We start from the raw sequence: 19,043 nt of genomic DNA, 5'->3' as shown, positions 1-19,043 counted from the left end.
GCGACCAACCGTCACTCACGGGGGGGGGGGGGCAAAGGACCCCGTAAGTGACCAACTGTCACAGGGGGGGGGGGGGGGCAAATGGACCACCCGTAAGTTACCAACCGTCACTCACCAATTCAAAATCATGAACTTTATTAATCGTGGATAAATCCGATGAGCTATAAAGCTCTTTTAAACGATTTCAGGAAATTACACCAATAACAACAAGTGAAAAGTATGAGAAAAGTAAGTTAATCCCGAAAACGAAATGAGCTCCACTCTTTTTAAATCCTTTATATTAAGTTCACTTGCGCGCTTGCTTGCTTGCTTACGACCGTGCAAATCTTTCGGTCGTCTTTTTAACCCACTTCCCGTGATCCAATCGAGCTGACATTTTGCACACAGACTCGTTGTGCGTGACAATTTATTTTCGTGAAAAAAATGTTCCACTTTTTAGGATAAATAAAAATTCATATGTTATTTAAAATACCAATGTGATAAAAATGAAACTCTTACTCAAGAAAAACAGAAAATGAGTAATAAAATGAAAACCGATGCCACGCATGTAAAGGATTTATAGTGAAAAACTTTGTTTTTACGGGTTAATTTTTTTTATTAAACCAGGTGAAGCCCACTGAGCTATTTAGTTATTCAGAAGCGATCGACAGGCCCATGTCTGTCTCCAGTGGGAAATGCACCCCAAGGTGAGTGTGCGACCACGCGACCTCGCGACCTCGTGGCCTCTCATTAGGGTGGCGGCCACCAATGCATGGGCCGCTTTGGAGCCACTGCTGTTGCCGTTCACGAGTAACACGAGGAGCTCAAAACACCTATCAGTCAACGTGACAGGCGCATCATATTTTTCGCTACATTGAGATTTAAACTTTAATGTGGAGCAACATCTTTCTGGTCAAGAGTAGCAGCACGGGTGCTGCTGGTTGGGGCTACTGAACAGTGCCATGTTAAACTTTCGTGGAAAATGTAGAGCCGTGTGTTTGTCCCAAGTACAAAATGTGATCGCTGTGCTTCTTCTTCTTGCAGATGATGACCCCCGCGAGGGATCCCGCGGGGCTGTGCCCGGGACCCCCTCCCCGGATGAAGCCCGAGGCGCGGCGCGGGTCGCCGTGCCGGAGCTGACGGGAGCCGCGCAGGCGGCGGCGGGGCCGCGTCTGGGGGCGGAGCCTCAGGTGAGGGGGCGGGGCCCCGGGTGGCGGGCGGGGCGGGGCCCGCTGGCGCCACTCAGCCAATCACAACGCTGGGAGTGCACGAGTGGGGGGAATTGTTATTGGATCATGATCGGCGACGTTTCGGGCAATGGTCCTTGTGCAGAGCACGTCAACAGTTGTTAGACCCTTTTATAACGTGGCCTGTAGAGGGTGGCCCAAAAGTCAGGACACGCAAAGTTATTGTATTTATCTTAACAAATCACAAGAGGTCATTGAGTTTAATTTCAACAAATGTTAAAACTGATATCCATTACCATTTTGAAATGCATTTAGCACCTTTTTTAAATTACAGCTACCTTTTTTGCATGCATAACAACGAACTGAACTCGTTCGTCTTTAGTCAATGGCAACTTCTTTGAATATTTTGTCAGTTTGGGGTTCCTCTAAAAATCAATCGTCTATATATATTTCAGAGACATTTAATGCAGATCACTTATCGGTTCATGGACTTAATTTGATTCATTTTGGAGATAATTCAGTCTCACGTGTGTTGGGATGCCAGTCCGGATGGGAGGATTAATTGTGGATGTGTTGACTGCGTTGCTGTGGCAGGGCCCAACCATGACTGTGGCAGCTGGAGCAGAGGGCACCTCGTCTGGTAACGACCTCACGGTCTTGGCCCCCACCTCGTCCAACGAGGTGCTGGTGGCGGCCGACGAGAGGCTCTACACGCAACCCAGCTGCATTCCCCATGGTCGGCCTGAACCCTCCCTGGTGCCAGCTACAGCACGCGAGAACATCAGCGTGTCTGTGCTGCCTGCACCCCAAGGTGAGTGTGCGACCACGCGACCTCGTGACTTCTCGTTAGGGTGGCAGCCACCAACGCAAGGGCCACTTTGGAGCCACTGCTGTTGCCCATCATGAGTAACACGGGGAGCTTAAAACACCTATCAGACAACGTGACAGGCACATCACATTATTCTCGAATTTGAGCTTCATACTTCAATGTGGAGCAAAATCTTTCTGGTTAATGGTGGCACGACGGGTGCTGGCTGGGGCCATGTTTTATCTATAATGGGAAATGTAGACCCAGAAGTACGAAATGTGACCACTATGCTTCTTCTCCTTCTTGCAGATGGCGACACCCGCGAGGGATCCCGCGGGGCTGTGCCCGGGACCCCCTCCCCGGATGATGCCCGAGGCACGGCGCGGGTCGCCGTGCCGGAGCTGACGGGAGCCGCGCAGGCGGCGGCGGGGCCGCTAAACCAACCACAACGCTGGGAGTACACTGGGGTGGGTATTGGATAATGATAGGTGACGTTTCAGGCAATGGTCCGTCTGCAGAGCACATCACAGTTGTTTGCCCTTTCATACCGTCGCCGATAGAGGGTGGCCCACACGTTAGGACACACAGATCTTATTGATTTATTTAAACAAATCACAGAGGATTGTTTTGTCATGGTATTAATTATAATAACAAAAAAAAAGTTAACTTTTAGACTAAATGATTAAAACGTTGCAATTTCAGTGGCACGATGAATGAAACTTTTGGGCCAACCTGTATTTTGCACTCCAATCATGTGTTGATATTATTCGTTGTTTTAACATTCTTACCTGCCCCAACTGGACACCTATACGAAAGAGCTTTATAACTCATCGGATTCCTCCAGTCTAAATATCTATTCTGATTCCGATAATAATGTGTAATAAATATATAATGTGTGGTTATATATAAAAAAGCGACGTTTCAGGCAATGGCCTTTCTGCAAAGCACATCACAATTGGCCCTTCATAACGTCACCTATAGAGGGTAGCCCAAAAGTCATGCCACATAGTGTCATCATTTTTATTTTAACAGTTAGAAAGCATTATGTTGTTTGTTTTAACAAATGTTAAAACTGACTTCTGTTTACATTGATGCACGATGCACGAATGAGCAATCACAGCTGCCTTCTTTTGCATACGAATGACAATCAAACTCGTTCGTCTCTGGTCAATTTCCTGTCCATGTTTTCAATGTCATCTGAAAATGAAGAAGAAAAATAGATATTAATAATAACATCAAGTTCAAGTTCATTTATTAGGTATAGCCCTGTGAGCCATTCGGCTCTTGAATCGGGTGCAACCACAACAAACAAAAAAACATGAACAAGAAAACATCTTAAAGTGACTATGTGACTATTTGCAAACAGAAAATCCAAAAAAAGACGGCAAAACATTGCAGAAAAAGCACCGTACACCAACGCTGTGTGCAAAAATCCCAGTGGGATGCAAGTCCGGAGTGAAACATTTTATTTTAGGCCACTAAATAGCAGTGGCAGCTCGGGGTGTACATCTCCTCTAGAGCAGTTTTGAGTGAAGATATCATAGGTAGTGATTCAAGTTGCAGTTTATTGGCAATAGCATTCCAGACCCTGGGGGCATCAATAGAAAAGGCCCTTCCTCCAGTATTTATACGGCAATAGGGAATCTGAAGTTGGTAAATGAGCGAAGACCTTAGGTCAAATTTTTTCTTTGAAACTGAGAGGAAGTCCTGCAGATAATCTGCGGATTTTTTTGTAAGTACATTATGAATAAAAAAGATCTGGTGTACAAGCCGTCGAACATTAAGAGATGTTAAGTTTGACCCAATGTAGAGATCACAGTGATTAGTCCTATATGGGCAGTTCAGTGCAAATCTTAAGGCCGGGGTGATACATTGAGTCAAACTTCTTCAATGCAGTACTTGGGGCTGATTTATACACGATGTCACAGTAATCAAGTAGAGACAGTATGGTAGCTTTTATCAATTCCAAACGGAACATAGGGGGGAAGCAGTGCTTGTGTCGATACAGAAAACCTATTTCTGTCTTTTTACCAATATAATCAATGTGATCTTCAAAATTCAGTTTTGAATCAAGGATGACCCCAAGATACTTATAGATCTTGACTTGCTCTATTTGATCATTATTTAAGGAATGTTATTGGGGAAAAATAACTTCCCGCTTTAGTCCTGGTGAGGAGCATCGCGTAATTGCCCGTCACGTGACGGGTATTTTCACGTCGTAAACGATCCACTGTGTTGTGACTTTGTCGATGACGCCACCTCTGCCGTCTTCCTCCGTTTAATCGACGTCTTCTTTCGTCTGCGACTCTTCTGGATTCATCTGAATGAACTCAAAATTACGGAATGTGACGTACCGAATGTAATTTTATCTTCTCCGAGAGTAATGTATAACAAACCTGAAAATAAAGAATGAAAAATTGTAAATCACCTTCATCATTCTAATAGCTGTTGGAGTTTCCTTTCTGTCGGGAAGAAAGTAAACGAAAAGTTTCAATCGAAAATTAGTTTTGCAAACTTTTATTTTTTTCTCACCTGTGAGAGTGAATGAAACAATGTAAACACGCAGTTTATGATTTATGTTTGTTGCAAATGCGCAATTGTTGTGGTAATTATTACATTATTATTATTTTATGTATTGACTTACTGGATTCCCTATTTATGTGAATACAAAAAAATGAGCTGTTTATAACCCGGAAGGACGCGTCGTTGTGTTCACCAATTTTCGCTCAAAACGTGAGCAGAAAATCGCTTTTACCAAAATGAATTTGCACTCAGTGAGAGGAGCGGCCCTAGAGCAGCTGCTGCCAGCAACTGGCAACGCCCTCGGCCAACCACCCAATGGGCGGCCCCACCCCCAAACCCCAAGGGCAGATCCAGGCTGAGGTTTCTGGTAAACTGGGAAACATTTTCCCCCGATTTTAGGTATGATGATAACTTAATGTTTTAAGCGGATTTTTTTTAAACAGAGGAATAATGATTCGGTCTGTCCGTTCGCCCGTCTGTCCAACCAATACATTCTCAGGAATGTTGAGAAGTGAATTATAATTCATATTCCCGCTGTATGCGCACAGGAATTGAAATAATGACATCGTCGTTATTTTATTGGTATGTCGACTGGTAGTGACCTCCTGGTTACACCAGCCCACAGGGGATTATTTTGTCCGTCCGTCGTGCAGGGAGGAGCTGGGTTCGGAGGGTAGGGGGTGGGAGGGGTGGGGCTGGGTGGGGAGGGGCTGCTCACCCCGTGGTGCCCTAACACGTTCCTTCGGAGTGGGCAGGTAGGAAATTGGTTGGACAGCGCGCCGTTCGGGGGTGGCAGTTGGATGAGTGGGCGTGTTTACCCTTCCCCCCCACCTTCCCCGACATCGCCAACCAATCGCGGCGTAGCTCGGTGTTCGGTGGGGAGTAGGCCTCAGCAAGGTAAGGTAATTTACCCTTTTTACTGTGTAAAAGAGTAAAGGTGTCAACATGCCAAGGGGTAAGGTCAAGGGTAGGGTAAAGGTAGCTCGGAAGAATTACCCGGTAGGGTAAAGATAGCGCGAAGTATTAAACGGTAAATACGGTACCTTGTTTACCGCTAAAAGCTCCGTGGCGCAGTCCATGGCCTCCATTTAATAAGTAATATAAAAAATACTTTTTTTAAACACGCTTTCATTAAATCTACGAGTAATAACAGAACTCCACGACTCCAGGAAGTGGCCCCGAAGCTTGCCATAACGTAAGGGACCGTGGTGATTTACAGCCAACGTCAGTTGAGCGTGGACTATTAGACCCAAGCCGAAACATAACATAAAAAATAATGTAATTTTTTTTATGATAGAATATAGTATTGTCATCAGTATGCCATAAGTATACCAAGTGTGCAGTCGATACCACATTAGGAAGTGGGTTAAAATTGAGTTACAAGATTTGAGGATACGACAGCGATGACAACGACAACAATGACAAGAACAAGCGTGTAAAATTGGAATCATCGAGAGTACTCTATATGAATAAAGCGCGCTATCTAGCATTTACCGTTATAAACCTTTTTCATGTGTAGTACCCTAGTAATTACCCTGTAATCGGGTAATGTGTATGGGGTAAGGGTAAAAGGTAGGCTCGTTACTTTTTACCTTACCTGCTAAAGGGTAAAATGTAAAGGTAGAGTGATTGTATTGTGGTAAGGTAAAAGGTAGGGTAAAGGTAGGCTCGTTTTTACTTTATAACTTTTACCTTACCTTGCCGAGGCCTCGGGGAGGTGCATGGGTGGGCAGAATTCCGGATATGCACGACAGACAGACAAATAATCCCTGGTGGGCAGTGTGGAACCTGTTGTTCCTGCCTGTATAACACTCTAGGTAACTAAGACTCACACACACATACACTCACTCTCACACTCTCAGACTCACACACACACTCACTCTCAGACTCACACACACTCACCCTTACACTCTCAGATTCACTCTCAGACTCACACACATACACTTACTCTCACACTCAGACTAACAGACACACACTCACTCTCACACTCTCAGACTCAAACACACACTTACTTTCACACTCTCAGACTCACACACACATACACTCACTTTCACACTCTCAGACTCACACACACACTCTCACACTCTCAGACTCACACACACATACACTCACGCTCAGACGCACACAGACACTGACATCTCACATTCTCAGACTCACACACACTCTCAGACTCACACACACACTCACCCTTACACTCTCAGACTCACTCTCACTCTCTCAGACTCACACACACTCTCAAACTCACACACACACTCACCCTTACACTCTCAGACTCACTCTCACTCTCTCAGACTCACACACACATACACTCACTCTCACACTCAGACTAACAGACACAAACTCACTCTCACACTCTCAGACTCAAACACACACTTACTTTCACACTCTCAGACTCACACAAACACACACTCTCAGACTCACACACACACACTCTTACACTTTCAGACTCACACTCAGCGCGGCGTTCGGGGGGGGGGCAGTTGGATGAGTGGGCATGTTTACCCTTCCCCCCCACCCTCCCTGACATCGTCAACCAATCGCGGCGTTGCTCGGTGTTCTGTAAGGAGGGGATTGCATGAGTGGGCGTGTTTACACCCCACCTCTACCAGTGGCCGCCCCGTTCGGCGTTTTGGGGGGGTGGGCAGTTGGATGATTGGGCGTGTTTACCTTCCCCCCACCCTCCCCGACATCCTCAACCAATCGTGGCCTTGCTCGGCGGTCGGTGGGGGGGGGGCATGGGTGGGCTGCATTCTGATGCACGACAGACAAATAATCCCTGGTGGGCAGTGTGGAACCTGGTGTTCCAACCTGTATCAACGTTTAACCTACTCACACCGGCTTGTGCCTGCCCTCACAGTCGGGCATATTTGCGGAATACACCACGCCGCCGTTGACCCTGGCCATTGACCGTTACTACCAGCTCCCTCCGCAGGAATGTGTTTTGCTCGAATTTTTGGCGCCCCACTTAACTTGGGGCCCTAGGCGGCCGCCTCATTCGCCTTCATGGACGGGTGGACGCCCCTGTTCAGTTACAATAACTTACTGGATTCTGAATTGATGTGAATTTAAAAAAAGTGAATATTGATTATTGATCGCAAGGGGAAAGGTCGGTGTTCACTCATTTTAACAAATGTTCACCGTAAGTGCAAGCAAAAGTCATCAAAGTGAAACTGCACTGAGTTCAAATTCAAAGCAGATTCTGCTCCTTTATTTCAATTTCTATTCGAAGTAAAAAAAAACTATTATCACGCACAAATTAACTGAATAGTTTATTTATTATTCAGTAATAGAGGGTGTCAAAACGCAAAGATAAAATACAAACACAGGGGATATTTAGGGAGAACATTGATTTTTCGTCTCACAACAAACGAATAATTAGTCACAATTTTAATCTAAGCCTTCGAAGAAAAAAAAAAATCTTGAGAATTGCATGGAACTCCACCGAGCCGAGTCAGTGTTACACGCAGCATGCAGAGTGTCCGGCGTTAGGCACATGTCACCGAAAGTTTGAGAATAAAGTTAACTTTTAAAATAAATAATGAAAACGTTGTAATGTAAGTGCCAAGATAAATTAAATAACCCCGTGTCTTAACTTTTGGGCCAACCTGTATAATAATGTGTAATTAATGTATACTGTATGGTAAAGTCACCTAGAAGGGAAGTAATAAAATAATAAAAATAAAACATAATAAAATAATTCTCACGACGTTTCAGCCACAACGCAAGCACCCGTCCTCAGGTGAAGAACAGGTCTGTCGAGAAGACAGAGTCTGAATGACAACCCCAGGCTTGGAGCGTCTTTTTAAGCTGGGTTAGAGGGGGGGAAGAGCGCCTTGACAAAATAATTTGCATATCAAGAGGAATTTAGCATATATATATAAGCTGGGTTGGAGGTGGAAGAAGAGCGCCTTGACAAAATAATTTGCATATCAAGAGGAATTTAGCATATTTATGTAAAATGCGTAGGAGGTGGGCTGGGGGGTTTCAAAGTCATATTATGCCCATGCATTATGCAGGATTAGCAGCATCAAAAGGAGCGGGTAGGGGGTAGCATTAACAAAGGGAGGGAATGTCAAGGCACTCTTCTTCCACCTCCAACCCAGCTTATATATATGCTAAATTCCTCTTGATATGCAAACTATTTTGTCAAGGCGCTCTTCCCCCCCTCCAACCCAGCTTAAAAAGACGCTCCAAGCCTGGGGTTGTCATTCAGACTCTGTCTTCTCGACAGACCTGTTCTTCACCTGAGGACGGCTGCTTGCGTTGTGGCCGAAACGTCGTGAGAATTATTTTATGTTTTATTTTTATTATTTTATTACTTCCCTTCTACGTGACTTTACCATACAGTATACATTAATTACACATTATTATTATCTGTAATTATTGTAAAGAACCAAAAACATGAATCCCTGCAGTCACGAAAGCTTTAAATCGAAATGTATACTGTATGATTAAATATATAACAGGTGACGTATCAGGCACTGGCCCTGCTTCAGAGCACGTCACAGTCCTTCATGACGTCGTTAATAAGAGGCTGGCCCAAAAATCAGGATACATCGGGTTATAATTGTGTTAACAAATAACAGATTGTTATTTAGTTCAAGATGAATGCACGAATTATCTTTTAAAATTAAGTTAATATCTTAAAAAGTTTACAGCTGCCTTCTTTTGCATACGTAACGACGAACTGAACTCGTTCGTCTTTAGCCAATGGCCCCTTCTTCATAGACTATTTGGCGAGTTAAAGTGAGTTTGGGGTTCCTTTAAAAATAGATTATGTTTATATATTTGAGACATTTGATGCAGGTTGCCCATTGGGTCGTGGACTAAAATTGTATTTCTTTTGGTGATAAAATAGTCCCACGTGTGTTGGGATCCAAGTCAAGATGGGAGGAGTAATTGTGGATGTTTTGACTACGTTGTGTGGCAGGACCCAACCACGACTGTGGCGTGCGGAGCAGAGGGCACCTCGTCCGGCAACGACCTCACGGTCTTGGCCCCCACCTCGTCCAACGAGGTGCTGGCGGCGGCCGACGAGAGGCTCTGCTCCCAACCCAGCTGCCTTCCCCATGGCCTGCCGGAACCCTCCCCGGTGCCAGCCACAGCACGAGAAAACATCAGCGTGTCTGTGCTGCCTGCACCCCAAGGTGAGCATGCGACCACGCGACCTCGTGGCCTCTCGTTAGGGTGGCGGCCACCAATGCAAGGGCCGCTTTGGAGCCACTGCTGTTGCCGTTCACGAGTAACACGAGGAGCTCAAAACACCTATCAGTCAACGTGACAGGCGCATCACATTTTTCGCTACCTTGAGATTTAAACTTTAATGTGGAGCAACATCTTTCTGGTTAAGAGTAGCAGCACGGGTGCTGCTGGCTGGGGCTACTGAACACAGTGCCATGTTAAACTTTCGTGGGAAATGTAGAGCCGTGTGTTTGTCCCAAGTACAAAATGTGATCGCTGTGCTTCTCCTTCTTGCAGATGATGACCCCCGCGAGGGATCCCGCGGGGCTGTGCCCGGGACCCCCTCCCCGGATGAAGCCCGAGGCGCGGCGCGGGTCGCCGTGCCGGAGCTGACGGGAGCCGCGCAGGCGGCGGCGGGGCCGCGTCTGGGGGCGGAGCCTCAGGTGAGGGGGCGGGGCCCCGGGTGGCGGGCGGGGCGGGGCCCGCTGGTGCCACTCAGCCAATCACAACGCTGGGAGTGCACGAGTGGGGGGAATTGTTACAGGAAAATGATAGGCGACGTTTCAGATAATGGCCCTTCTGCAGAGCACATCACATCAATTACATAACGTCGCCTATATAAAATTGCCCCAAAAGTCAGGACACAGAGTTACCGTATTTATTTGAACTAGTCACAGAGGATGTTATCAAAATTAATGATAGTTAAATTGTTAACTTTAAGAACAAATAATGAGAACTATGTAATGTCAGTGTTAAGATAAATTAAGTAACCCTGTGTCTTAACTTTTGGGCCAACTTGTATTTTGCACTCCTATGATGTTTGTGTTGTTCGTTGTTGTAACATTCTTACCCGCCCCGACTGGACATCTGTGAAAAAGAGCTTTATAGCTCATCGGATTCCTCCCGTATAAATATTCTGACTTTGATAAAAACGTGTTTTACATATATAAAGTATTCTTAAATATATAAAAGCGACGTTTCAGTTAATGCCCCTTTTTCAGAGCACATCACAGTTGGCCCTTCATGACGTCGTTTGTAAGAGGGTGGCCGAAAAATCAGGATTAGTGTATTTATTTGAACAAATCACGGAGGATTATTTAGTTTAATTTTAACAAATGTTAAAAATTAATTTGATTAACATGAATGCTCGATTTATCTTCTGAAATGCATTTATGACCTCTTTTAAACTACAGCTGCCTTCTCTCTCGCATGCATAACAACAAATTGAATTAGTTCATCTTTAGTCAATGGCCGTTCTTCATATAATATTTTGCGAGTTAAAGTGAGTTTGGGGTTACTTTAAAAATACAGGTGTATACTGTAAATATATTTTTGCTTCTGAGACAATTCATGCAGATCGCCCATAGGTTCATGGACTAAAATTGTATTTCTTTTGGTGATAAAACAGTCCCGCGTGTGTTGGGATCCCAGTCCAGATGGGAGGAACAATTGTGGATGTTTTGACTACGTTGTGTGGCAGGACCCAACCACGACTGTGGCGTGCGGAGCAGAGGGCACCTCGTCCGGCAACGACCTCACGGTCTTGGCCCCCACCTCGTCCAACGAGGTGCTGGTGGCGGCCGACGAGTGGCTCTGCACGCAACCCTGCTGCCTTCCCCATGGCCGGCCGGAGCCCTCCCCTGTACCAGCCACAGAGAACATCAGCGTGTCTGTGCCTGCACCCCAAGGTGAGTGTGCGATCACGTGACGTCATGGCATCTCATTAGGGTGGCAGCCACCAACGCAAGGGCCGCTTTGGAGCCACTGCTGTTGCCGTTCACGAGTAACACGGGGAGCTCAAAACACCCAGCAGCCAACGCGACAGGCAAATTATATTTTTCGCGAACTTGAACCTGACACTTAAATGTGGAGCAAAATCTTCGTGGTTAAGAGTAGCAGTACGGGTGCTGGCTGGGGCTACTGAATATCCACGCCAGCCCCATCGGCAGTGCAGCGCTCTGCGATGACACCGGCTTCCGACCCTTTGTGCAGAGGAGGACGACGGCATTCCAGCGGCACGGCTCTCGTTGTTTGCACCGGAGCGGCTGAACCTCCGGTGGGAGAGCGACGTCTGCAAGGGTGCCGGCCTGCGCAACCTGGGGAACACCTGCTTCCTCAACGCCACGCTGCAGTGCCTCGCCTACACGCCGCCGCTCGCCAACTACCTGCTGCTGCAAGAGCACTGCAGCACCTGTAAGTACCCTCCCCCCTGGCACTCTCGTTTACCCATGGGTTAGGTTATTATGTCAGTTATTTTGCTGCGATACATTTCCCACGTGATAAGCCACTTCGTTGAGCTATCATTTGTGGTCCAGGTCGCTTCTGAAGAAGCTAATAGCTCAGTGGGCTTTATCTGGGAAGATGAAAAAAAAGTTTAGTTTTATTTGTTGATTTTTAAAAGGTGATTTGTTTACCTTTCCAATACTTTGTACTCTGATCGTTTTTTGTATTGTTTGGTGTTGTAATGTTCTGACCCAGTGCCCCTACTCGACATTTTTTAAACAAAACCTCTTAGCTTATCGGATTCCACCAGTATAAATATTATGATTTTGATAAACACGAGCACATGTGGCGATAATTTTTAATAGGTCGGACAGATGTGATGCAATTGGTACTTAGACGCAACATTCATTGCGATTGTTGCTGGTGCCAGGATTCTAGCCTTTCTTGTTACTCCCCAGCTGGGCTGAGTGCAAGTGGCGTGCGCTGACGGATTGTGCCACCTGTGCTCTCGTTCGCAGGCCAACAGAGCGACTTTTGCCTGATGTGTGTCATGGAGCATCACATTGTCAGCACGTTCAACAACTCGCAGAGAGTGCTGACACCCAAGGTCATAACTAAGAACATCACGCGTGAGTCCCAATACTACGTTCACACTTGCACTCGCAGGAGAAGTTATCCCCCGCGATCTTTCTCCATCTGTGTTCCAAGTCCTTTGCACCACTCCTTTTGCCATATATGTTGGGGAGCTCTTGAAGGATGTCATCAGATCCTGTACCTGTCACTTTGTCCCCATGTCCATTTCTCTGCAGGCATCGCCAAACACCTGCGCATTGGGAGACAGGAAGATGCCCACGAGTTTCTGCGATACGTGGTCGATGCCATGCAAGCCTCATGCCTCTATGGCCACAGCGAGTGAGTACTGCGCGCCAGTCAACATGCGGCAGTCGTTCTGCAGTTTGGTACCTCACGGCTTCCTCTTGGTTTTCTGCACGATTGTACTTCAACGTCTGTGAAAAGCTACTCACACTTTTGTGTGAAAACCTGGGAGATGCAGAGGTCCGACCCTGCTGGCACCACGGTTCTTTCACCTTGGCCCTGACGTGGGCCACCTTTTGTTTGCGCATTTCACGTTGCCGATAAATATCGGGAAATCGATGTCTCGATGTGCGGTGGCCCCGTGACGACATTCCTCGTGTTGACGAGCGGCACGTGGCACGCTGGGCACAACAAAAGCGCCGGGCAACAGCACCGCGTGATGGCTGCCAGCTTTCCCCCAGCTCTGTGGCTGTGCCGTGAAGGTGGCTGCCCTGTGCAGACACTACCACGTTTGGTTGCTACAGAGCACGCGTTGCAGTGCTGAAGGGAAAGAGTGAATCGACAGCTCGGGCAATGGTGTAACTCTCACACACGTGTGTGCATCCGGTAAAGGTGTTACTACTGCTGCTGCTGTAACCACCGTGTGGTGTCGTTCTCTGTGACTGGCAGGCTGGACAGATACACGGAGGCTACCACCCTCATTTACCAGATCTTCGGGGGTTACCTTCGATCACGTGGTGAGTTGTGCGCACTCCTCTAGAAACTTGTTAACCGCGAGCAGCAAGTGCACCATCACAGTGTAGACGTGCTCGCGTCGCAGCGTTTGCACACTCTCACGCACGTGTAACACAGAATAACCAGTTGGTGAAAACTACCAATTACCAATGTCAGTGGGGAGCGTGCATTTAGTTTTACTAAGTAACATGTGACGTCCCTTCCTAATGCGTGTGTGCTTGTGTTTTGCAGTGGAGTGCATGCAGTGCTGCAACCACTCCGACACCTTTGACACGTGCCTGGACATTGCACTCCATATTAATGTAAGCAATGACGAAGCCATCGCTTAAAAGTTAAAGATCTACGTACGGTGCGAAATAAGTTAAACGTACATACATCGCATACGTGAACAACAACCCCCATTCGCCACTAAGTGGCGGTGATGTCACCACGGTGCTTGTGCCAGCCTGAGTGCGCTTTAAGGCCACATGAAGTGTCGAACGCCCGCTGGCAGGTCACGGGACAGACCCAAGTGCCATGGGTTGACCGAGATGACTGGCCGATGCACCACCTGTGCTCCCTGCTGTGCCAACATCCACCACACACACGCCTACCTGAATCAGCCACTTAACATCCAAACACACTGCCGGTAGCGTACGTGATCTCTTTTTTTGGTCGTACGATTTCATACAAGATGCAGGTTTTCGGAGTTGCCGTCACAATAACATTCTGCAGATGTTCATGGAATGCTTCTTAGAGTCCTCATTTGCGTTTCACTCTGTCGACCAACAGAACTCATCAGATCTTGTGGAGGCATTTGAAGAGTTTTTTAACAAGGAGACGCTGGACGAATACACCTGCGGAATGTGAGTTGGGCATCGTGTGTTGACACCCTGGAATCATTTGTAGCTTCAAAAGTCTGCAGATTAAATCAAATTATAATAAAATATTTTAATAAAATATTATGTAAATACATTGAAAATAACTTACAATATATAATAAAAGTAACCATTTTTTATTTTAAGAAATTAAGAAAAATTAACAAACAACAAAAAGAGAGTAGACTTATTGTTAAAAAGTTGGGTAACGCGTGCGATGGCTGGCGTTGTTGTTGTCGTGCAGGTGCTGCTGCAAGGGGGAAGCGACGAAGACGATGGCTCTCCACCGCCTGCCCAACGTCCTCACCGTCTCCATCAAGCGGTACAACCTCTACGGCGTCAAGATCAACCGGGTAACGATTCTGCCCCTCCACATCGTTCGAATTAAATTACTTAATGACAGCCCTTTGTCAGTTCAACGCTGGAGAAAATGCCTCTCCATGTTGGAATAGAGAGACTCGCCCCCCGTCATGTGACTGTAGAATTTCCACCACTTGCTCAGGGCTATGAACAGGAGATGAGCACCATCTTCAATGCTCAAATTAGCGAGACATCACGACATCACTTTGACACGTAACTGAGATGGTGCCCATCTCTGCTGCCCACCCCACCACCCCTGCCGTTTCCTCTCCTAACATTTGTCTCTGTGCACTGCCTCCCTCTCCTGTGCGCTGCCTGTAGAACATCACCTACCCGGAGCACCTGGACATGCAACCCTTCACCTCAACGTCTCAGGGCGAGCCCGCGATCTACTCCCTGTACTCGGTGCTGGTGCACAAGGGAGCCAACTCCAACAGGGGTCATTATTATTGCTACAATAAGGTAATTCCATTCGTTACTATCAAACAAAAACAACGCACATCTGCAATGCGCCCATAATGTTACCAATGTCCGATAGGGAAGAATAATTAAAAGTCTTGTGTATGTTCTTGCGTCTTGATGCACTCATGCAATTTCTACTTATAGTGTATACTTTATTTGTATTTAGTGACTTCCATAGCATTTCTACACTTTGCACTCCAATCGGTGTTGTATTGTTTGTTGTTGTTGTAACTTTCTGACCCGCCCCGACTGGACATTTGTTTAAGAGCTTCGTAGATCATCGAATTCTTTCAGTACAAATAAAGATTCTGATTCTGATGAAATTGGTCCAAGGTCATCCATGCAGTGATATATTCAGGCAGATCGTTTCGTAACTTCAGCACCATCACAGCAACCGTAGCACGCTCTGCAGCTCTGACAATGGGGTGATGCTCTTTACGAACTTGTTGTCTAGAGTGTGTATTGTGTGTTGTTATTACATCAACGGAGGAATCTGGGTGCAGTTGTGTAAACATTGTAACCAAGTGTAGCTGTGCTTTGACTGTGCGCAGATCAGCGATGGACAATGGTGCTGCATGAACGACTCCAACGTGCGGCACGTCGACACCAAGGCTGTGATGAATAAGCAGGCCTACGTGCTCTTCTATATTCGGTAAGTCACATTCTCTCCCCTCCACTTTAACCTGCACTTACAACCGTCCCCCAGACCAGCTCACTGGAAAGATATTGTCTTGTGCGAGCAGCAGTGTCTCCTTTAAAGGCAGGTGTTAACGGTTTGCGACGCGTTGGTGCGTGCATGCAGGTCCCCAGAATTGAACGCGCCGCCAGCGGAGAGCTACTGCCCGCTGGAGCACGTCAAGGCGACGTCCTGGTCGTGCCTTAAGCGGCCCCACTCGGCGAAGGAAGACCCCGGACCCAGTTACCGGACAGCAGCTCTCCTCACCGGCGCGCAAGGTAAAGGATGGATTGGAAACGCCGTCCTGTGTGCGTGGAAATGCCCAGGGAGAATGTACACCCTGACAGCGCATCATTTAATATTAAGGGAATGGTGAAGTACAGCGATCTTCTTGTTTATACTTTAGACCGGTTTTGTTTCATTCTCCCAATGTCGAGCGGTTTGGACTTTAGCGCCATCATCTTCTTTATCTCCAGAAACCCAAGATGTCGGACCGCCCCAACGGGAACAACTGCCGGAGCCACTGCAAGTGCGACGGCAGGAACAGCAGCAGCAGCAGCTACCGGCAACGCCAGACACGCAACAGCCGTTGCCGCTAGTCCCAGAGCAGCCACCACCACCACCCCGATCTCACAGCAGCCGCTGCCATTCCACCAGCAACCACCGCCAGTCCTACAGCAGCCACCACCACCACCGCCGCAGGTCTCATAGAAGCCGCCGTCAGCACCACAGCAGCTGCTGCCACCGCGTGTCCCACAGCAGCCAGGTCCAACAGCAGCCAGTCCAACAGCAGCCAGTCCCACAGCAGCCAGTCCAACAGCAGCCAGTCCAACAGCAGCCACCGCCACCAGTCCCACCACAGCCACCGCCACTCTGGTCGCACAGCAGCCACCACCGGTGTAACAACTGGCACTCGCCCCACCAAGATAAGTCGCTGGTTAAAATCCATGATCACGTGTCTAACCTCTTGCTTCCCCTCAAGATCAAACTAATTTTGAGAGACATTTTACGAAGGCACCAGGTAGAGGCTCACCATGGCGTCGCCCGCCCCCCAAAATGTATTCATCGCCGGCTCCACCACCAGCCTCTGAAATCACTTGAACATCATTGGAATCACCATAGACTCGACATTCTCACTCGACGACCACATTCTCAACACAATAAAGAGCTGCAATCACTAGCTCAAGGCCTCATGCACGCCCGTCCAATGCTGACAGCCGTCCGACGAGATAGAAAACATTTAAAGCAACTCTGACCTCACAATCCACGAAGAAAGAAAATATTTTTAAGTTCACTAGGTTTGCTTTCTACCTGATGACGATTGCTTGTGTTGCAATCGAAACGTCGTATTCTATTATTTAATTTATTTATTTTCTACGTGACTTTACCGAAAGAACCAAAGAGTATTTACACTATGAGACCTCCTTTACCAGTGGCAAAGGAGGTCTCATAGTGTAAATGCTTACCCCGAGCTCTCAATACTCTGATAGTGTGCTGTTTTTGAGTTGTACGCCTTTTGGCGTCTTCTGGTCCAACACCAATGGAGACTAGGCTCTAAGAAAAGCTGTCTCGGGTGTGGACCAATCAACTTCAAGGACAGTGCATATCATTATCAAAGTTGTTTCTTTTTATTTGCATTTTGACTGCTTGTGTTGTGGTTATTGCAAACATGATGCCTTGTATAAAGGTGTCAGTTTTGTACCAGTTTAAAGGGTAAAAACCTACTATAACCAAAGAGTAATTCATGCAATCACGAAAGCTTCAAATCAAGTTTTAATCCACGAAGACTTGAAACACCCAGCACGAAAGTGCTTAAAATCACGCCAGCCATTCTGGGAAACAGGAGCCAAGATCCATGCAGGCGGCACCAACCCATTATGTCTTGGGGTTGATGTTTATTCCCTGGCCAATCAGTCAAGAGAGTTGGCACCAGGAACGTCATTGTGATGGTGACCGCAAAATGAACTGTCCCATTACAAATGAAGACCGAGATTGCATCCTCCGCAACGCGAGGCCGGAGTGCGGTCTCAGTGAGGTCGTGCAAGGTATTCCCGTACGGTTCTTGTCTCTGTTCATGTAAAATGCGGGGCTTTTATTTTGCGTTGTCTCGGGGATTAAAAAAGTAACCGCTGTTGCAAAGTATTTATTTATTGAACTGTGAATACGTCGGCATTTTTTAAACTACATATCTGTTACTTTTTTATGTACGGGGCGTGCACATTTCAATGGACACGCTAACCGTAGCGCCAAGCCGTTACCACGTGAAATGTACGGATAAATGATGAACTTCGCCAAGCACTTTATTTCCATCATCCACGATACCTCCAGAAATAGCGGTTTCTGAACTCGTGAATGTAGATCGGTGACAATTCGGTCTCCTCGGGGTTTTTATCGTTTGTACAAAAGCAGCTCAAAGTGTGGGAAGGGAAAGCGAGATTAATGTTTTCCAGAGATTTTGTCTACCTCGTTTTGTATTTGCACTTGAAATGAATATATACTTGTCGTGACAAACACTGGTCTCGCTTCCATTTATTACTTTGCCATCGCAGTGTGTGTGTGTATGTGTCTTTGTGTGTGGGTGTATGTGTGTATGGGTGTGGATGTGTGTGTATGTGTTTGTTTAAATGTGTGTGTATGTGTTTAAGTGTGTGTATGTATGTGTGTATGTGCGTGTGTCGTGGGGAGCGATAGTGCAGCGGTTAGCGCGCTGCGCTATGAACCCGGCCACCCGAGTTCGATTCCCGCTCACGGCCAACACCAGTGACGATTATCTGAACCGGTCCCGGGCCTCCCCTAGGTCGACTCAGCCTAAAATGAGTACCTAGTGCGATGGGTAAACATCGCCGCTAGGGAGACAAAGGCGGTCGGGCGTGGTGCTGGCCACCCACCCCCTCGTGTGCCGTGTCGGCCTTCATAGGTGCTCGCTAACAGCACTTGCCCCTACAGTCTGTTAAGGCTATAAGGGGGATCTTTGATCTTTGATGTGCGTGTGCTCGCTAACAGCACTTGCCCCAACAGCCTGTTTGGCTATACGGGGGGTGTTTGTCTTTGTATGTCTGTGTGTTAATGGGTGTGTACGTGTTTGTGTGCGTGGATGCGCGTGTGTGTATGTTTAACTTCTTTAGCACCACACACAGCCAACCGTGCTAATCTGAGGTGTGGGGGAACGACAACAAACTAAACACAAACAGCAGAAGTGGCGTGCAACTAGCACAGGAGTACACTTGTGTACACGT

General features: G+C 47.1%; 3 protein-coding genes across 3 annotated transcripts in view; all 3 read left to right on the top strand.

Annotated features, from left to right (window-relative positions):
* LOC133340807 (zinc finger and BTB domain-containing protein 46-like) overlaps nucleotides 1-19,043 on the top strand; it is a 134,718-nt gene that overhangs the window by 3,705 nt on the left and 111,970 nt on the right. The gene's annotated exons all lie outside the window — the stretch shown is intronic.
* LOC133340816 (uncharacterized) lies at nucleotides 835-4,398 on the top strand. The gene is made up of 3 exons (XM_061549238.1): nucleotides 835-1,169; nucleotides 1,761-1,977; nucleotides 2,284-4,398. Exons 1-3 carry the CDS (start codon nucleotides 942-944, stop codon nucleotides 2,454-2,456), a joined length of 618 nt encoding a protein of 205 aa, XP_061405222.1. The 5' UTR covers nucleotides 835-941; the 3' UTR covers nucleotides 2,457-4,398.
* Nucleotides 5,443-17,710, top strand: LOC133340703 (ubiquitin carboxyl-terminal hydrolase 36-like). Its single transcript, XM_061549091.1, has 15 exons — nucleotides 5,443-5,452; nucleotides 9,459-9,644; nucleotides 9,976-10,101; nucleotides 11,190-11,366; nucleotides 11,671-11,871; nucleotides 12,420-12,530; nucleotides 12,711-12,813; nucleotides 13,387-13,454; nucleotides 14,132-14,297; nucleotides 14,554-14,662; nucleotides 14,991-15,131; nucleotides 15,683-15,783; nucleotides 15,934-16,085; nucleotides 16,284-16,573; nucleotides 16,605-17,710. The coding sequence occupies exons 1-15, from the start codon at nucleotides 5,443-5,445 to the stop codon at nucleotides 16,797-16,799; spliced, it is 2,136 nt and encodes a 711-aa protein (XP_061405075.1). The 3' UTR covers nucleotides 16,800-17,710.

This window comes from Lethenteron reissneri, chromosome 10 (genome assembly GCF_015708825.2).
Source record: "Lethenteron reissneri isolate LAM-NWPU_2019-01 chromosome 10, ASM1570882v1, whole genome shotgun sequence".
Lineage (NCBI taxonomy): Eukaryota > Metazoa > Chordata > Hyperoartia > Petromyzontiformes > Petromyzontidae > Lethenteron > Lethenteron reissneri.
The sequence above is the reverse complement of the archived record's forward strand: the minus strand, read 5'-3'. Positions and strand labels throughout refer to the sequence as shown.

Bases quoted from the DNA above. Each gene is read 5' to 3' on its own strand.
- LOC133340816 (XM_061549238.1), top strand. From the start codon at position 942: ATGTTAAACTTTCGTGGAAAATGTAGAGCCGTGTGTTTGTCCCAAGTA. The intron at 1,170-1,760 runs GTGAGGGGGCGG...TTGCTGTGGCAG, and splicing joins GTCTGGGGGCGGAGCCTCAG to GGCCCAACCATGACTGTGGC. The intron at 1,978-2,283 runs GTGAGTGTGCGA...TCCTTCTTGCAG, and splicing joins TGTGCTGCCTGCACCCCAAG to ATGGCGACACCCGCGAGGGA.
- LOC133340703 (XM_061549091.1), top strand. The intron at 11,872-12,419 runs GTAAGTACCCTC...TCTCGTTCGCAG, and splicing joins GCAAGAGCACTGCAGCACCT to GCCAACAGAGCGACTTTTGC. The intron at 16,086-16,283 runs GTAAAGGATGGA...CTTTATCTCCAG, and splicing joins TCTCCTCACCGGCGCGCAAG to AAACCCAAGATGTCGGACCG.